We start from the raw sequence: 18,793 nt of genomic DNA, 5'->3' as shown, positions 1-18,793 counted from the left end.
CCCGGGGCGGCATGGTGTGTGTATATAAGTGTGTTCTGTAGGTAAGGTTCAGAAAGAGGGATCCCAGTGGGTGTAACAGTCAGGTTGGGTCACCCTGACTCACCCACTTTCACCAAAAACAGCACCTGCACTATATATAGACCCCTCAGCTGCTGCCTCAGGGTGGTTGAGAGGGGTTGTCAGTGTGTGGAATGCCTGGACCCCTCCCTTCTCCCCAAACCTACACCACGTACCTCCCTGTCCCCCCCACCCCTACTGGGGGTGTCTCACCAGTACCTCAACTTTGGGTTCAAGTCTGCAGCAGTAACCTGCAGGGCCTGGCTTACTGTCACATGCATTACACAAATTACTTCAGGCAAATTTCACCTTATCAAGCGCACTGTCGATGTGAGCATGCGGCTTCACTGTGATTCTCAGGTGATTAAAGCCAATCAGAGCCAATCTCAAAGCAAAGCCAATTGGTTACCGTGGCTGCACTGCACCAAATGAGAAAGCTATCAGATAAAGCAGATCACCACAATTACATTTGTGGGGAAATAAGGCTTTTTCCGCTAAAAATGCTTTGACTGGTTATTTGATAAATGTGATTAAATTACTGAGCATAACCGACTTCAAATGAGGAGCACTGGTTGTTGGTCTATTAACTGTATCATTTACATTTTAAGGTGATTTATGTAGTAATATGTCATATGTAGTAGTAATGTAATATGTAAGTAGTATGTGGTAAGGGTAGGTAACAACACATCTGCCACACTGATCCTCAACACGGGGGCCCCTCAGGGGTGCGTGCTCAGTCCCCTCCTGTACTCCCTGTTCACCCATGACTGCATGGCCAGGCACGACTCCAACACCATCATTAAGTTTGCCGACGACACAACAGTGGTAGGCCTGATCACCGACAACGATGAGACAGCCTATAGGGAGGAGGTCAGAGACCTGGCCGTGTGGTGCCAGGATAACAACCTCTCCCTCAACATAACCAAGACAAAGGAGGTGATTGTGGACTACAGGAAAAAAAAAAGAGGACTGAGCACACCCCCATTCTCATCGACGGGGCTGTAGTGGAACAGGTTGACAGCTTCAAGTACCTTAGTGTCCACATCACCAACGAACTATCATGGTCCAAACACACCAAGACAGTCGTGAAGAGGGCACGACAAAGCCTATTCCCCCTCAGGAGACTGAAAAGATTTGGCATGGGTCCTCAGATCCTCTAAATATTCTACAGCTGCACCATCGAGAGCATCCTGACTGGTTGCATCACCACCTGGTATGGCAACTGCTCGGCCTCCGACCGCAAGGCACTACAGAAGGTAGTGCGTACGGCCCAGTACATCACTGGGGCCAAGCTTCCTGCCATCCAGGACCTCTATACCAGGCGGTGTCAGAGGAAGGCCCTCAAAATTGTCAAAGACTCCAGCCACCCTAGTCATAGACTGTTCTCTCTGCTACCGCACGGCAAGCGGTACCGGAGTGCCAAGTCTAGGTCCAAAAGACTTCTCAACAGCTTCTACCCCTAAGCCATAAGACTCCTGAACAGCTAATCATGGCTACCCGGACTATTTGCACTGGCCCCCCACCCCATCTTTTTACGCTGCTGCTACTCTGTTAATTATTTATGCATAGTCACTTTAACTCTACCCACATGTATATATTACCTCAACTAGCCGGTGCCCCCGCACATTGACTTTGCACCGGTACCCCCCTGTATATATAGGCTCCCTACTTATTTTATTTTACTTCTGCTCTTTTTTTCTCAAAACTTTTTTGTTGTTGTTTTATTTTACTTTTTTATTAAAAAATAAATGCATTGTTGTTTAAGGGCTGTAAGTAAGCATTTCACTGTAATGTCTACACCTGTTGTATTCGGAGCATGTGGCCAATAAAATTTGATTTGATGGAAAGGTATAGTATGTAAAATTCCGAAGAGTCTGACAGTCTGGCCAATAGTGTTAGGCCTAGCGGTTGGGAGACCCAGGAAAAGGCACTAGGCTTGGGTTCATGGTCGTAACAGATACAAAACCTTCTTCAGTCATGGTTTATATTTACTGGCTAGGCAAAGCTGCTACAGGCCACAGGTCAACATTTAGGCCTACTACTACTGATGTTGAGGGGAGATCATTGTGTGTTTACTTAGGCCTCTAGCTTGTGTAGCGTGTGACGTGAGAGTGGGGCTTAACCTGCGAACAGGATGCACTGTGCTGAGTCAGTAATGACATTGACTGTGAGGGACATGCAGTCACCTGTAAATCACCTGGATTACACAGTGGAGAATAGAGGGGCCAGTGGTGAGGGATCTGGGGACTGCTGCGCCACATCAGCCATTCACAACCGCAAGACACAGGCGATAGCTAGTGGCCAGCTAGGCCTATATGTATTGTATATTAAACTGCCTAGGCCCATATGGGTCAATTATGTCCTACATTTCTTCCTTTGTTTATGGTCCGTTTTTATGGATCATTCTGCAGCAAAACTAATTTCCGCCTGGAGGATTATTACATTTTCTACCTAAACAAGCTTTCATGTACTGTATGTGATGATGCTGCTCAGGGAGATACAGCTGATAAGGTGCAAAGCTAAAGGTCTGAGGAGGTTATTTGGGTGGACTGCGTTGCAATGATTTCTAGAAAGACCATAATTTGGTATTTTTTATGATTTGTCATAGACAACAGTAAGCAGAATGCCAGCTGTGAACAAAAAGCCATGGGGTTGCATCAGTGGAGGCTCCTCAGAGGAGGAAGGGGAGGACCATCCTCCTAAGTGAATTTCATAAAAATAAAAATGGTAAAACATTGAAAAAGTGATCATTTTTAGATAAAAATATACTAAATATATTCACGTTACCAAATAATTGATTTAAATTCACTGTTTGGCAATGAAGGTCTACAGCAGCCTCAACAGCACTCTGTAGGGTAGCACCATGGTGTAGCCGGAGGACAGCTAGCTTCCATCCTCCTCTGGGTACATTGACTTCAATACATAACCTAGGAAGCTAATGGATCTCACCCCCATCCATAGACTTACACATTAATTATGACAGCTTCCGGAGGACGTCCTCCAACCTATCAGAGCTCTTGCAGCATGAACTGACATCATGTCCACCCAATCAAAGGATCAGAGAATGAATATAGTACTGAAAGCATAAGCTACAACTAGCTAGCACTGCAGCACATAACATGTGGTGAGTGGTTGACTCAAAGAGAGAGAAAGACAATAGTTGAACAGTTTTGAACAAATTAATTTCTTCCAAAATGAAGGAGAAGCAAGAGAGAGAGATTTAAAAAATATATATCACTTTCAGTTTCACTTACTTTGCTAGCAAATGAAGCTAGCTAGTTTAGCCTACTCAAACAGAGGGATACTATGTTAGCTAGCTGGCTATGACTATCCAACACAACACTGGAACTCTTCCAAGTCAAAGTAAGCTTTTGGTTTTACTAGTTTATTGCCACGTGGCCTGCTAAACTGCTTACTGACTGTACACTAACGTTACTGCATGATTGTAGCCGGTTTACTAACGCGTTAGTTCTATTAGCTATGTTGACTATTTCATTACTTTAGCTAATATGGTGACAACGATGTAGGCTGTGTGTAGCGGTTATGATATGGTTTGGCATGGAAAGCTTTTTTCGCCTGGTCACATACAGCTGATGTGTTGTGCATTGAAGTCCATAAGCGAAGGGAAAAGGTGAGAGGATGAGAGCACATAGATGCTAGAAGGAATACAACGTGGCTGCTATGAAAGTGAACTGTGTTTACGCGTGATCATTGGTATAATCATTCCGCCGATTCTGTTGAAAAACGTTTCTTAAACGGAAGGAAACAGGGATAAACATACCTGAATTTGTCCAATAGAAACTCTTGTTTGCAACTGTTGGACTAATGATTACACCCTAGATCAGCTAGATGCAGGCAAGAGTGTGCAAGGTGCTATTGAATGTGTCACTGTCTGTCCATGTGTTACCTTATTTTTCTCTCGACCTGTGTGCACCTACATTGCAAACTTTCATTCATAGGCTAGGTTGTAGAAAAGTCATGAAGGGTAAAGGAAACTGTTAGTATCATGTAGTAGCCTAAACCTATCAATGTTACATTGAACTGGGTGAACGGAATATGAATGACAGCCATCCAATATGCTGTAATAGAAATAAGGTCATGCTCATGAAAAAAAAAAAGATCCTCCATCATCTTAAACGCCACCGACCGCCAATGGGTTGCATACTAAACTAGTAGGCGCTATATAACAGGGAGGAAGATTACATGGCTAGAACTGAGGATAAAACAACTATTGAAGCCTTCCATAATACCATAAAATGCAAATTAGCCCATTATTTTTGCCTATGGATAAATGCCCAAGCTTGTGTTTGTGCATTGACATAGCCAATGTGTCCATCAATTCCACCTAAAGTCAGTGGCCTGTATTCACGGTTGAGTATGACATGTTGCCACCTTAGCATTTGATTGATTGATGCCAGCAAGCATATGGCCTCCCTTGATAAAAAAAAAAGCATTAAATTATTAGCCAATCAGCGTTGAGCTGAGCTCAAGTGTCGGTTGTTCTGGCTCAGCAAAACGCCCCTCAAGGGAGCCAGTTTGGATTTGGCTTCACACCAATCAAAATAACATCCAAAGCAAAACGTAATTGTCAGAAAAACGTGTCTGTTTCTGGTCTGCTTGCGTTGATGTCCTGCAGTATCTAGTTTGCTAAATCTGCCATTTCCTAAGCCATGGATGGAGATGGGGATTTGGACTTGTAGTTTTGACTTAATTCTCGGAACAGGCCAATGATTATGACTGCGATTCTGATCTTACCATAAATTCATATATTGTGTCACTGGCCTGAGACGATTGAAGTTCAATATGTAGCCTAGTAGGCTCACGTTAACTAGCTAGCCAACTTAGCTGGTTCATTGTTGCCCATGTGAGGAAGTTAGGCTAGCAAGCATCTTAGCTAGGTAGCCTTATGACAAAAACTAAAAGCATAATGTATGACACAGCCATAGACCGTTTTGCCAACATGAAAGAGGATGGCATTGGCGTTCAACTAGTCTACAATCAGTACTATGCACAGCCACATGATATTTAGGAACATTGATTGGATTAAATTGTTTTTGGCATCTTTAAAATGTTTTCAATGAGCATATATAGCCTAATTGATTTGATGATGTTTACATGTAAGTTGAAATGGTGATGGAATAGCTGAGGCAGTGCTCTTGTTGTCTTTGTGCCGATGGATAAATGCCCAAGCTTGTGTTTATGCATGGACATAGCCAATGTGTCCATCAATTCCACCTAAAGTCAGTGGCCTGTATTCACGGTTGCCAAAAGCCAGGCTTCGCCAAATATTTGACCCCCCCCCAAAAAAAAAATAGATATAAAATAATTTATCTTCTGTGTTTTCATAATTTTACTTCAATTCGTAAGTGGCTGAATCTCACCGGAGAAATCAGAGCGAGGGAAACAGCACCCCTCTGTGGTTCTAAATCAGTAGTAGTTTAGTAAACTGTCGAAAACATTAATTTGCTTGACCATGCTGTAGGTCACGTAACTTTATTTATTTTTATTTTACTAGGCAAGTCAGTTAAGAACAAATTATTATTTACAACGACGGCCTACCCCGGCCAAACCCGGACGACTTGTTACATGCAATATTTTCTTTGTGGACATCACTGGACAGATGTTGCTCTCCGGTTTTGTGATGAAACAAACGTATGTGTAGTTGAATTTATTCTGCCACTGTGTGACTGCCTTTGTTATCTCGGCCGTATTGTATATCACGGTGGCGTATGAACTAATGGGTTATAGAGCAAAAACGCAATTATCACAACATAGGTTGTAATATGGCTTTTTTTAAATTGGCTTGGCTTCCACAGTGATTTTACCCACGCACTGCTACTGCCTAAAGTTACATTTTACCTTAGCATGGCAATCGTTAAATCATATTGGGTGAATGAGTAGGTCTGTTATCCAGACAAGGTGTAATTGACTTCTAAAGGGTGACAGGAAATTAAGAATTGATAGGCATGTGGTAGTAAACTGATGGCATGAGTGCTGCATTGCTGGTGACAATTGTTTCTATATCAGGCGACAAAGAGGTGATAACTTGTTATCCCTTATAATAAAGACAGGAATTCTCACCAACTGCATACAAGTTAGTTGTATACCAGGTGTGAAAGATTCATCGATAAACTGTCAATTGGCAGTGCAGCATTAAGGCATCTCGTGTGTGATATCCTGAACACAACTATGGTGATGGGGTATGGAGACGGCTTGCAAATTCGATCGATAAATAGTAGTACGCGATCTACTCAAAAGGCAGGCTCCATACCATGCATGAGTGCATGTTAATTTACTCCCAGGCACGGGCAGGCGACGGTGGCGCGCAAACCGCTGAGTACTGACAGAAATACTTGAAAGCATATAAACACACTTAAATTAATTATTGCCAGCAAACAGTCGATAATATTTAAATATTTCAGCGTGAACAAAGACATTATGACAGTATTGTAACGTTAGCTACCGTTTCTCGTTGCTTTCGATAAGGTAGAAAGGAGGACAGTCCGGGCAATAATTACTGTCGATTGTACAATTATTTAGTTACTAGGCTTAACTTAAAACATTTCTAATGTTATACGGGCTTGAGGGCATACCTATTTCAACTGGAATCATTTTAAACGTATCATGAAGCTGAATAAATAGCGTGTTTGATGATGAAACGATAGGCTAGATAACAACAGACATCGTAAACACACGACACCGAAGGAAGGTCTTGGTTAAATCCCCCCCCACACACACACACACACACACACACACACACACAATGCCGTCCTGCCCTCGTCTCGAGCAGCGGGCTTCAGATATAAAACCAGCAGCCGAGATAAACAAAAACAAGATCCCTCGTTTTGTCTTACATAACATGTGCTTATCAGGCTGTAGAAGTCACGGACAGAACCTTAACTCCGTTGTATTAATATGCTACACACGTTGGGCCTGATATGCTCGTTTGTTTTTCTCTGTCGTCGAGGCCTAGCTACAACCACGGTTCCTAGTTGCGCAATGAATAGGCGTACACACTCCCCCGATACGGGCTTCTCATATCATCCTCTTACCGGGTTCGAGCACTTCCATGGCCGAGGGCTCTCTCTCCGTCTCTGTCCCGGCCTGGCGGCTCCGTACCGACACTGAAATTGGGGGCGGTATCGCGAAGCTGATGGGGGCTAATTTAAGAAAGGGAATATAATGCGTAGATGTCCAGAGGTGTTGTGGATGCGTTGTCTTCTGAGTGATTTAACGCATATCCTGTGGATTTGGAAATGCGCATGCGCGAGGAGGTGCTATAAATTAATTATGCGCTTGCGCAGAGTGAATGACAGCAGTAGCAAAAGAGCACCACCCATGTGCGCTTATGGTTAGTACACTACTCATACCTTTTACTGTAAATGTGACTCGTTCATACAATAGGCTACTACATCATAGTACACGTACTTACCTAGTAGCTGTATTTTACTTGTATTACATTTACATTACATTTTAGTCATTTAGCAGACGCTCTTATCCAGAGCGACTTACAGCTAGTGAGTGCATACATTATGTCATTAGACTATAAATGATAATGTCATCCCCTATCTCCAGATAATCTTGCTACATTTCCCCAAACTCTTGTTTACCTTACTCAGTTAAACAATAATTGTTATTTTGATTCCTCTTACTCTTGCCAACTCAGCTGACAATATTTCCTCGACATTGCATTGAAAACAAAATGTGAATTGTCACAATTAACCACGTTTCATTTTCACCGTTTTTATGCGAGTAAAGTTATACCTTATTTTAAGAAATCATGACAGCTGTGATGTGATGGAAACAGAACGTTTCGGTTCAATTTTATAAATGTCCACAGATCATTTGTTCGTTCGACATTGTGGGATCTTTTTGTGTCGGTAAAATTAATTATGCGTGAAAAAACGGTGAAATGTGCAGATATTTATATAATAACCATCATATCGAAGTAAATTTGGAGTCACGCGATATTATATATATATATTTTTTTTTTGTCATTTAGCAGACGCTCTTATCCAGTGCGACTTACAGTTAGTGAGTGCATACATTTTCATACTGGTGTGTGGTCCTCCCACTACGACTCGGGAAACCATGCAGTTTATTAGGCTACAGATTAACTAAATTATTATTAATTTAAGAAGGTGGTGAAAGTGAACATTGATGAGGTTGATGCTGCTTTCCAATAAATATCTAGGGCCTTATTCTGGTGACATGATGTTCGACGCTTGCCTGCCGTTTGACAAATAATAATTAACCATGATTTTTTTCAAAAATGTATTTAACCTTTATTTAACTAGGCAAGTCAGTTAAGAACAAATTCTAATTTACAATGACGGCCTACCCCGGCCAAACCCGGAAGACGCTGGGCAGCCCTCCCAATCACCGACAGATTGTGATACAGCTTTGAATTGAAATAGGGTCTGTAATGACGCCTCTAGCACTGATATGCAGTGCTTTAGACCACTGCACCACTCTGGAGCAATAATAATCTCATCATGACCAGAATAGGCACATTTACTAATTAACACAATAATGTTTGTGACAAATCTATCGGTAGAGTTGAAAATGCGATGGAAACATATTGAACTTTAGATGTTTATATAGTACATGAAAACTTAAGCGAAAAAGTACATTTTGTGTGCACTACATCATCAGGCACTGATTTTTATCTGCAATAAGAAAATGTGGTGGAAACACACCACTGGTGGGAAAATTCGCATATTTTCTTTATGCGGATTCTAGAATATTCGCATGAAAATCTTTCGCCAATTGGATGGAAACCTAGCTATCGTCCGTGTTAGAAAAGAAAACACTTCATAAACTGGCTTGCCCTGTTTTTGTAGTGGAGTGGGTGGACATATCTGGTCAGCTGTCTCACATAGATTTACCAATCAAATGCTTTCCCTCTGTCATTGCCATACCCACCATCCAACAATTGGGTGATGGTGGACATCAATTTTGAGTATCATCCAATAGAAAAGCACAACGACAATGACTGACAGATGTAAGGATATACTATCGTTGTCAGCGCGCGAAAGATAAAAAATGATTAATTCAGAACTAGAACAAGCGGGAGGGAGAGAAAGGTAGCTAGCTAAATGCAGATCAATAACACCATTTAATAACATTAGCCATACAACATTTTACACCGATATTCGTGCCTTATGGTTGGAAATAATTGAGCACGGTACGGAAGTCTTGGTTTCCCGGTTTTAATGAAGGTACACATAAAAGGCGGATAAAGTCAAGATGAGTCTTGTGGTCCATCAACAACAGGTAAGAATTTATATTTTCAAATTGACAAGTACCTAAAGTTAGTTAACTATATTAACTAGCAAACTACATACCAATACATTGTTTAGTTAGTTTAACGTTTCGCTAACGTCCGCCATAACCCCATGCCATGCTAGTTAGTTCGCTAACAAGCTAGCTCACAAGCTAGCTCGCTAACTACCTGGCTTGTTGCTGATTGAGTTGGATTAACTAGCTACTGTTAACGTTAGCTGTTAACTGGCTCATCTTCCGGCTTTGGTTAGTTCAATTTGTCTAAGTTTGAAGGATTTGTTTGTTAGACATTTGCACAGGGTAACACTATCACTGACTGTGAGCAATGAACATGCCGGTGTTAAATGTAAACTCTTCTAGACAGTTTCCTAGGCTAGGTGTAACATTAGCCACTGTTGAATGTCCGGCTGGCAAACTGCCGTAACCGTTTGCTCTTTGTGGCAGCTGAGAGAGAAGGCGCCACAACAGCCATTTGGCGACCCAACATTAAACAGAAACAGGCATGACATTTATGCAAGTTGATTCACCTACATTTGTAATCATATTTTTTTACTTTCATTGCTTTTTTACTTTGTAGGAAAAAGACTGGCATGGTTCCTTCTAACAACATCGACATGAGGTGAATTTGTCATTGTTTTTCCCCCCCTATTCAGGCAGTGGAGCTCCCTTCCGAGGTCCCAGTAGCCGAGAGTGATTCAGACAGTGGAATGGGCTCACCAGTGGAGGAGATGCAGATGGCTTCTGAGATGATTACCAATACTGTCGACCTGCAAGGTACAGTGTCACAACAAAGGTGATCGGTACCTAAACTGACAGCCTGACCAGAGTCCCCTGTTAATGTAAATAGACAGCTCTGGGACATTTGCTCTGTGATGAGAAACAATGAATCGTCTAGTCTTTGACTTTAGATTATTCAACCATCAATGCAAACTACAGTACTTGACAATTCAACCACCAATGCAAACTAACCTACTTAATTAATAGGAAATAGTTTGCATTGTGATGCAAACAGAATACCACCTTTCCCGCATTAGTCATTAAGATTGCTTGTAATATTTTTCCCAGATTCGGATGATGACATCACAGTAAACCGGCGGTCCCGTTGTCGGAAGGCCTTGAGAGACAGTGACTGCGAGGAGGAGGTGCATGAGATGGCAGAAGCTCTGGTCCTATCAGCATCCAGCGGAGATGAGATGGAGACTGCTGAGGAAGAGGTAAAAAAGGCTAAACTAAAGAGCAAGAAGATATCACGAATAGCCCCTATCGACAGTGACGAGAGCGCGCCGGAGGAGGAAGAGCTGGTAAAAAAGGATGTGAAACAGAAGAAGGAAGGGAAGAAGAGGGAGAAGAGCCAGCGACACCAAGAGAAGAAAGAGAAGCGCAGCAAGGCTGTGGAGCGACTGAAGAAGAAAGAGAGACCTGAGGTGAGCGAGGTTGAGCGACAGAAAAATAAGTGACCGTGTAAAATTAGTTTTGAGACAAATTAGACTTGTTTTCTCCATCACTCTCTGTTTTGTAGGATACCCCTTTGCCCCATACTCTGAATGACAGCGGCTGTCTCCTTGGTGACAATGACCTGTATGATGCTGGTCTGGATGATGATGATGAAGAGGAAGAGTCTCTGGACGCCATCAGAGCAGCAGTAAAGCAGAAAGCCAAGAAGCACAAAGTAAGAGCAACATTTTAAAAGTCGTATCTGGAGGTGTGAGGTCACTAAAAAGCAAACATATGCCCAAAAGAAATCCCCTAGGATAACTTTTTGAATGTGAAGTGGTTTGAGGAGTTTATGGCTAATCTTACTTAGCTTTGTCTCTGAATATTAAGTCGTAGTGGTTTGTGTGCTATGCAGGTAGACAATGCACTGTATTCTGTGTGTCAGAACTATGCTCTGTATCTTTCCCTCAGGAGCCTTTATTTGATGATGATGATGATGAGGAGGGAGATGAAGTGACTGGACCGAAACAGCGTCCCCAGGAAAGGAAGGCAGCTCGAGCCAGCAAGGAGGCCATGAAGCAGCTGCACAGTGAGACCCAGAGGCTGGTCCGAGGTCAGTTTTTATGTTCATTTTACAATGGTGTGTCGATGTAGTGTATTGCCCATGTTCCACTATGTTTTGTCTCTACATGACTTGCTACAGACTTGTGTCCTTTGTGGCTTCTATTTTCCAACCCAGTGTCTCTTGTAACATGTTCTTAATTCCTTTGCAGAATCCACATGCGGGCTGCCCTATCACATGCCTGAGCCTAAGAGCATCGACCAGTTCTTCAAGAGGAGAGCCCGACCTGAAGGTTCTGCTATGGCACTACTGAAGTAAGTAGAGATTTTTCTACCTGGATTTGTATTTACTTATACTGGTTTTGTCTCTGCAATTACTCTACTATGCTCATCTGTTTTTTTCCGACGCATTTAAAGCGGCAATCTGCGATTGCTACATCCATTCTTGGACTTTTAAATTAATGATATATATATATATATATATACACACACTACCGTTCAAAAGTTTGGGGTCACATAGAAATGTCCATATTTTTTTGTCCATTAAAATAACATAAAATTGAAATACAGTGTAGACATTGTTAATGTTGTAGATGGCTATTGTAGCAGGAAACGGCTGAATTAAAAAAAATGGAATATATACATAGGCGTGCAAAGGAACATTATCAGCAATCATCAGTCCTGTGTTCCAATGGCACGTTGTGTTTGCTAATCCAAGTTTATCATTTTAAAAGGCTAGTTGATCATTATAAAACCCCTTTGCAAACATGTTAGCACAGCTGAAAACTGTTGTGCTGATTTAAAGAAGCAATAAAACTGGCCTTCTTGAGACTAGTTGAGTATCTGGAGCATCAGCAATTGTCGGTTCGATTACAGGATCAAAATGGCCAGAAACAAATAACTTTCTTCTGAAACTCGTCAGTCTATTCTTGTTCTGAGAAATGAAGGCTATTCCATGTGAGAAATTGCCAAGAAACTGAAGATCTCGTACAACACTGTGTACTACTCCCTTCACAGAACAGCGTAAACTGGCTCTAACCAGAATAGGAAGAGGAGTGGGAGGCCCCGGTGCACAACTGAGCAAGAGGACAAATACATTAGTGTCTAGTTTGAGAAACAGACTCCTCACAGGTCCTCAACTGGCAGCTTCATTAAATAGTACCCGCAAAACACCAGTCTCAACGTCAACCGTGAAGAGGCGACTCCGGGATGCTGACCTTCTAGGCAGAGTTGCAAAGAAAAAGCCATATCTCAGACTGGCCAATAAAAATAAAGATTAAGATGGGCAGAGATCTTTCTGGGTCTTCCTTTCTTGTGGTGGTCCTCATGAGAGCCAGTTTTATCATGGCGCTTAATGTTTTTTGCGACTGCACTTGAAGAAAAGTTCAAAGTTCTTGAAATTTTCCGGATTGACTGACCTTCATATCTTAAAGTAATGATGGACTGTTGTTTCTCTTTGCTTATTTGAGCTGTTCTTGCCATAATATGGTGTTGGTCTTTTACCAAATAGGGCGATCTTCTGTATACCACCCCTACCTTGTCACAACACAACTGATTGGCTCAAACGCATTAAGAAGGAAAGAGATTCCACAAATGAACTTTTAACAAGGCACACCTGTTAATTGAAATCAAATCAAATTTTATTGGCCACATGCGCCGTATACAACAGGTGCAGACATTAGTGAAATGTTTACTTACAACCCTTAACCAACAGTGCATTTATTTTTAATAAAAAAGTAAAATAAAACAACAAAGTGTTGAGGAAAAAAAGACCAGAAGTAAAATAACAGTAGGGAGGCTATATACACTGCTCAAAAAAATAAAGGGAACACTAAAATAACACATCCTAGATCTGAATGAATGAAATAATCTTATTAAATATTTTTTTCTTTACATAGTTGAATGTGCTGACAACAAAATCACACAAAAATTATCAATGGAAATCAAATTTATCAACCCATGGAGGTGTGGATTTGGAGTCACCCTCAAAATTAAAGTGGAAAACCACACTACAGGCTGATCCAACTTTGATGTAATGTGCTTAAAACAAGTCAGAGGCTCAGTAGTGTGTGTGTGTGTGGCCTCCACGTGCCTGTATGACCTCCCTACAACGCCTGGGCATGCTCCTGATGAGGTGGCGGATGGTCTCCTGAGGGATCTCCTCCCAGACCTGGACTAAAGCATCCACCAACTCCTGGACAGTCTGTGGTGCAACGTGGCGTTGGTGGATGGAGCGAGACATGATGTGCTCAATTGGATTCAGGTCTGGGGAACGGGCGGGCCAGTCCATAGCATCAATGCCTTCCTCTTGCAGGAACTGCTGACACACTCCAGCCACATGAGGTCTAGCATTGTCTTGCATTAGGAGGAACCCAGGGCCAACCGCACCAGCATATGGTCTCATAAGGGGTCTGAGGATCTCATCTCGGTACCTAATGGCAGTCAGGCTACCTCTGGCGAGCACATGGAGGGCTGTGCGGCCCCCAAAGAAATGCCACCCCACACCATGACTGACCCACCGCCAAACCGGTCATGCTGGAGGATGTTGCAGGCAGCAGAACGTTCTCCACGGCGTCTCCAGACTCTGTCACGTCTGTCATGTGCTCAGTGTGAACCTGCTTTCATCTGTGAAGAGCACAGGGCGCCAGTGGCGAATTTGCCAATCTTGGTGTTCTCTGGCAAATGCCAAACGTCCTGCACGGTGTTGGGCTGTAAGCACAACCCCCACCTGTGGACATCGGGCCCTCATACCACCCTCATGGAGTCTGTTTCTGACCGTTTGAGCAGACACATGCACATTTGTGGCCTGCTGGAGGTCATTTTGCAGGCACTACCTGAGCCACTTGTGTGGGTTGTAGACTCTGTCTCATGCTACCACTAGAGTGAAGGCACCGCCAGCATTCAAAAGTGACCAAAACATCAGCCCGGAAGTGGCTGGTCTGTGGTCACCACCTGCAAAACCAGACCTTTATTGGGGGTGTATTGCTAAATGCCTATAATTTCCACCTGTTGTCTATTCCATTTGCACAACAGCATGTTAAATTTATTGTCAATCAGTGTTGCTTCCTAAATGGACAGTTTGATTTCACAGAAGTGGGATTGACTTGGAGTTACATTGTGTTGTTTAAGTGTTCCCTTTATTTTTTTTAGTAGTGTGTGTGTGTGTGTGTGTGTGTGTATATATATATATATATATATATCACACACACACACACACACAGGGGGGTACCGGTGCAAAGTCAATGTGCGGGGGCACCGGCTAGTTGAGGTAGTTGAAGTAATATGTACATGTGGGTAGAGTTAAAGTGACTATGCATAAATAATTAACAGAGTAGCAGCAGCGTAAAAAGATGGGGTGGGGGGGCAGTGCAAATAGTCCGGGTAGCCATGATTAGCTGTTCAGGAGTCTTATGGCTTAGGGGTAGAAGCTGTTGAGAAGTCTTTTGGACCTAGACTTGGCACTCCGGTACCGCTTGCTGTGCGGTAGCAGAGAGAACAGTCTATGACTAGGGTGGCTGGAGTCTTTGACAATTTTGAGGGCCTTCCTCTGACACCGCCTGGTATAGAGGTCCTGGATGGCAGGAAGCTTGGCCCCAGTTATGTACTGGGCCGTACGCACTACCCTCTGTAGTGCCTTGCCTTCGGAGGCCAAGCAGTTGCCATACCAGGCGGTGATGAAACCAGTCGGGATGCTCTCGATGGTGCAGCTGTAGAATTTTTTTGAGGATCTGAGGACCCATGTCAAATATTTTCAGTCTCCTGAGGGGGAATAGGCTTTGTCGTGCCCTCTTCACGACTGTCTTGGTGTGTTTGGACCATGATAGTTCGTTGGTGATGTGGACTCCAAGGTACTTGAAGCTCTCAACCTGTTCCACTACAGCCCCGTCGATGAGAATCGGGGCGTGCTCAGTCCTCTTTTTTTTCCTGTAGTCCACAATCATCTCCTTTGTCTTGGTCACGTTGAGGGAGAGGGTGTTATCCTGGCACCACACGGCCAGGTCTCTGACCTCCTCCCTATAGGCTGTCTCATCGTTGTCGGTGATCAGGCCTACCACTGTTGTGTCGTCGGCAAACTTAATGATGGTGTTGGAGTTGTGCCTGGCCATGCAGTCATGGGTGAACAGGGAGTACAGGAGGGGACTGAGCACGCACCCCTGAGGGGCCCCCGTGTTGAGGATCAGTGTGGCAGATGTGTTGTTACCTACCCTTACCACCTGGGGGCGGCCCGTCAGGCAGTCCATGATCCAGTTGCAGGGGGAGGTGTTTAGTCCCAGGATCCTTAGCTTAGTGATAAGCTTTGAGGGCACTATGGTGTTGAACGCTGAGCTGTAGTCAATTAATAGCATTCTCACGTAGGTGTTCCTCTTGTCCAGGTGGGAAAGGGCAGTGTGGAGTGCAATAGAGATTGCATCATCTGTGGATCTGTTGGGGCGGTATGCAAATTGGAGTGGCTCTAGGGTTTCTGGGATAATGGTGTTGATGTGAGCCATGACCAGCCTTTCAAAGCACTTCATGGCTACAGACGTCAGTGCTACGGGTCGGTAGTCATTTAGGCAGGTTATCTTAGTGTCCTTGGGCACGGGGACTATGGTGGTCTGCTTGAAACATGTTGGTATTACAGACTCAGTCAGGGTCATGTTGAAAATGTCGGTGAAGACACTTGCCAGTTGGTCAGCACATGCTCGGAGTACACGTCCTGGTAATCGGTCTGGCCCTGCGGCCTTGTGAATGTTGACCTGCTTAAAAGTCTTACTCACATCGGCTACGGAGAGCGTGATCACATAGTCATCCGGAACAGCTGGTGCTCTCATGCATGCTTCAGTGTTGCTTGCCTCGAAGCGAGCATAGAAGTGGTTTAGCTTGTCTGGAACCCTTGTGTCACTGGGCAGCTCGCGGCTGTGCTTCCCTTTGTAGTCTGTAATAGTTTTCAAGCCCTGCCACATCCGACGAGTGTCAGAGCCGGTGTAGTATGATTCAATCTTAGTCCTGTATTGACTCTTTGCCTGTTTGATGGGTCGTCGGAGGGCATAGCGGGATTTCTTATAAGCATCCGGGTTTGAGTCCCGCTCCTTGAAAGCGGCAGCTCTACCCTTTAGCTCAGTGCGGATGTTTCCTGTAATCCATGGCTTCTGGTTGGGGTATGTACGTACGGTCACTGTGGGGACGATGTCATCAATGCACTTATTGATGAAGCCAGTGACTGATGTGGTGTACTCCTCAATGCTATCTGAAAAATCCCGGAACATGTTCCAATCTGTGCTAGCAAAACAGTCCTGTATCTTAGCATCTGCATCATCTGACCACTTTTTTTTATTAACCGAGTCACTGGTACTTCCTGCTTTAGTTTTTGCTTATAAGCAGGAATCAGGAGGATAGAGTTATGGTCAGATTTGCCAAATGGAGGGCGAGGGAGTTTTTTTTCCTCTGGTTGCACATTTAACATGCTGGTAGAAATTAGGTAGAACGGATTTAAGTTTCCCTGCATTAAAGTCCCCGGCCACTAGGAGCGCTGCCTCTGGATGAGCGTTTTCCTGTTGACTTATGTCCTTATACAGCTCATTCAGTGCAATCTTAATGCCAGCATTGGTTTGTGGTGGTAAATAGACAGCTATGAAAAATATCGATGAAAACTCTCTTGGTAAATAGTGTGGTCTACAGCTTATCATACGATACTCTACCTCAGGCGAGCAAAACCTTGAGACTTCCTTAGTATTTGATTTTGTGCACCAGCTGTTGTTTACAAATATACACAGACCGCCAGTCAGCCATTCTATCCTGCCGATGCATTCCAGGTGACTACCTCATGAAGCTGGTTGAGAGAATGCCAAGATTGTGCAAAGCTGTCATCAAGGCAAAGGGTGGCTATTTGAAGAATCTCAAATATAAAATATATTTTGATTTGTTTAACACTTTTTTGGTTACTACATGATTCCATATGTGTTATTTCATAGTTTTGATGTCTTCACTATTATTCTACAATGTAGTAGTAGGTGTGTCAACTTTTGACTGGTACTGTATATACCCATTGATTCTTTAAGAATAGAACATATAAATGCCTCATGAGCATAGTTCAACTGTCATACCCTATCAGAACCCCAAATAGTGTAACTCCTTTGTTTGTAAACAATTTAATTGTAAACAAACTGTATAGCCTCAAAACATGGTTAAAATTATAATGTTGATATAGGTGGTTGTAAGGGGGGATATTGATACAGTTATATATTGAAATATTATTTCGGTTGATATTGTATCGATACTTTGACTGCAAGTGTCGATTTGTAAAGATATTTATGTTTTGTTTTATTTTGCTAGGTTGCACCAAAATGCCTGTATTTTTCATCCAATAGCTTGTTCTTGATCTTCTTTTTAAATAGTTAGCCAACATGTTTTCAGCACTTTTATTTCCATGACTGAAACTCATTTTCTCATGCGCTCTCTTGTCTCTCTGCAGCAGACATGTAGTGAGCAATATGTTTGGATCATTGAATCGCAATAATATCGCAGTATCATATCTCAATACATATAGAATCGCAATACATATCTTATCGGCACCTAAGTATTGTGATAATATCCTATCGTGAGGTCCCTGGCAATTCCCAGTCCTAATAGTCCTTGCATCCATAGCTCTGTATTTGAATTTGAGTTGTTGCATTTCTCCAGCCCCATCCCTCAACTTTTAACCAAAACAGTGGTGTTATTGTTTGAACAGCAGATTGCTCCTTTAAGGATAAAAAACTGTTTTTCCACCTGTTCAAAGGTCTGCCAAGTATCAGGACTTGATAAAGGAGGCAACCCCAGCACCACCTCAACCCGAGGAGCCCCAACAGTCCCCAGCCTCCCTGGACCCAACCTCCACCCAGACCCAGGCTCTCCCCCAGCCAACGGCCACCTCCACACACCAGAAGAACCACAGCAGGGCAGGTGAGACCTCTCCAACCCCGGAGCCCGACGACGATGAATCCCCACTACCTGAACTGGCCGCCATTATGCAGGGGGCCAATATTTCAGGGTTGGATGGTGCTGAAATTCCACCACCAGAGTCTATGGAGGCTGAACCTCTAGAGCAGAACCAGGCAGAGGCCTCGGACTCCCAAGCCCAGGAGATGGAGGTGAAAGCAGGGGATGGGTATGTCGCTCAGCCCCTACCTGCTCCAGCTAGTGTGGAGCCCGTAGCACAACCAGTCACCAAACCCAAGAAGGACAGGCTGGCCAGACTGAGGGAGTTGGGGGTGGAGCCCCCACCTGTTTCTAAACTGTGTGCTGACGATGGGTCCTTCGATCTGGAGCCCCTTCAGGTTAACCCAGGTGAGAGCACAACAAAATGTATTCAGCTCTGTAATGTCAGAGCTCTCTAGCACAATATTTCCAAAATGGTGGGTTAGGGTTCAAAACATTGTTTAGATGCATGCTTTTGTGAATTTTATGTGGTGCACAAAATTATTTTGGTGGGACACAA

The 18,793-nt window shown here is 43.5% G+C and overlaps 2 protein-coding genes across 7 annotated transcripts in view; one reads left to right on the top strand and one right to left on the bottom strand.

The window, feature by feature from the left end:
* Window positions 1-7,288, bottom strand: part of LOC121571490 (protein argonaute-4-like) — a 50,047-nt gene extending 42,759 nt beyond the window's left edge. For all 5 annotated transcript variants that reach the window (XR_006661296.1, XM_045221773.1, XM_045221774.1 and 2 more), the window contains exon 1: window positions 7,110-7,288. Coding sequence is in view for 4 of the 5 variants with exons in the window: in XM_045221773.1 (XP_045077708.1) it covers window positions 7,110-7,128 (19 nt within the window). In the remaining variant the exon portion in view is untranslated. The remainder of the gene's footprint in view (window positions 1-7,109) is intronic.
* Window positions 7,289-9,082: 1,794 nt separating this feature from the next.
* Window positions 9,083-18,793, top strand: part of LOC121571491 (claspin) — a 35,722-nt gene continuing 26,011 nt past the window's right edge. Inside the window, exons 1-7 of one of the 2 annotated variants that reach the window (XM_041882979.2) lie at window positions 9,083-9,333; window positions 9,996-10,116; window positions 10,408-10,766; window positions 10,862-11,011; window positions 11,248-11,389; window positions 11,550-11,652; window positions 18,095-18,642. In XM_041882979.2, coding sequence (XP_041738913.1) covers window positions 9,307-9,333; window positions 9,996-10,116; window positions 10,408-10,766; window positions 10,862-11,011; window positions 11,248-11,389; window positions 11,550-11,652; window positions 18,095-18,642 — 1,450 coding nt within the window. In that variant the 5' untranslated portion in view covers window positions 9,083-9,306. The remainder of the gene's footprint in view (window positions 9,334-9,995; window positions 10,117-10,407; window positions 10,767-10,861; window positions 11,012-11,247; window positions 11,390-11,549; window positions 11,653-18,094; window positions 18,643-18,793) is intronic. The other variant, XM_041882978.2, reaches the window with a different exon arrangement.

This window comes from Coregonus clupeaformis, chromosome 8, assembly GCF_020615455.1.
Source record: "Coregonus clupeaformis isolate EN_2021a chromosome 8, ASM2061545v1, whole genome shotgun sequence".
Classification (NCBI taxonomy): Eukaryota; Metazoa; Chordata; class Actinopteri; order Salmoniformes; family Salmonidae; genus Coregonus; species Coregonus clupeaformis.
Note: the sequence above shows the minus strand (reverse complement) of the source record. Positions and strands in the feature narration are given on the sequence as shown.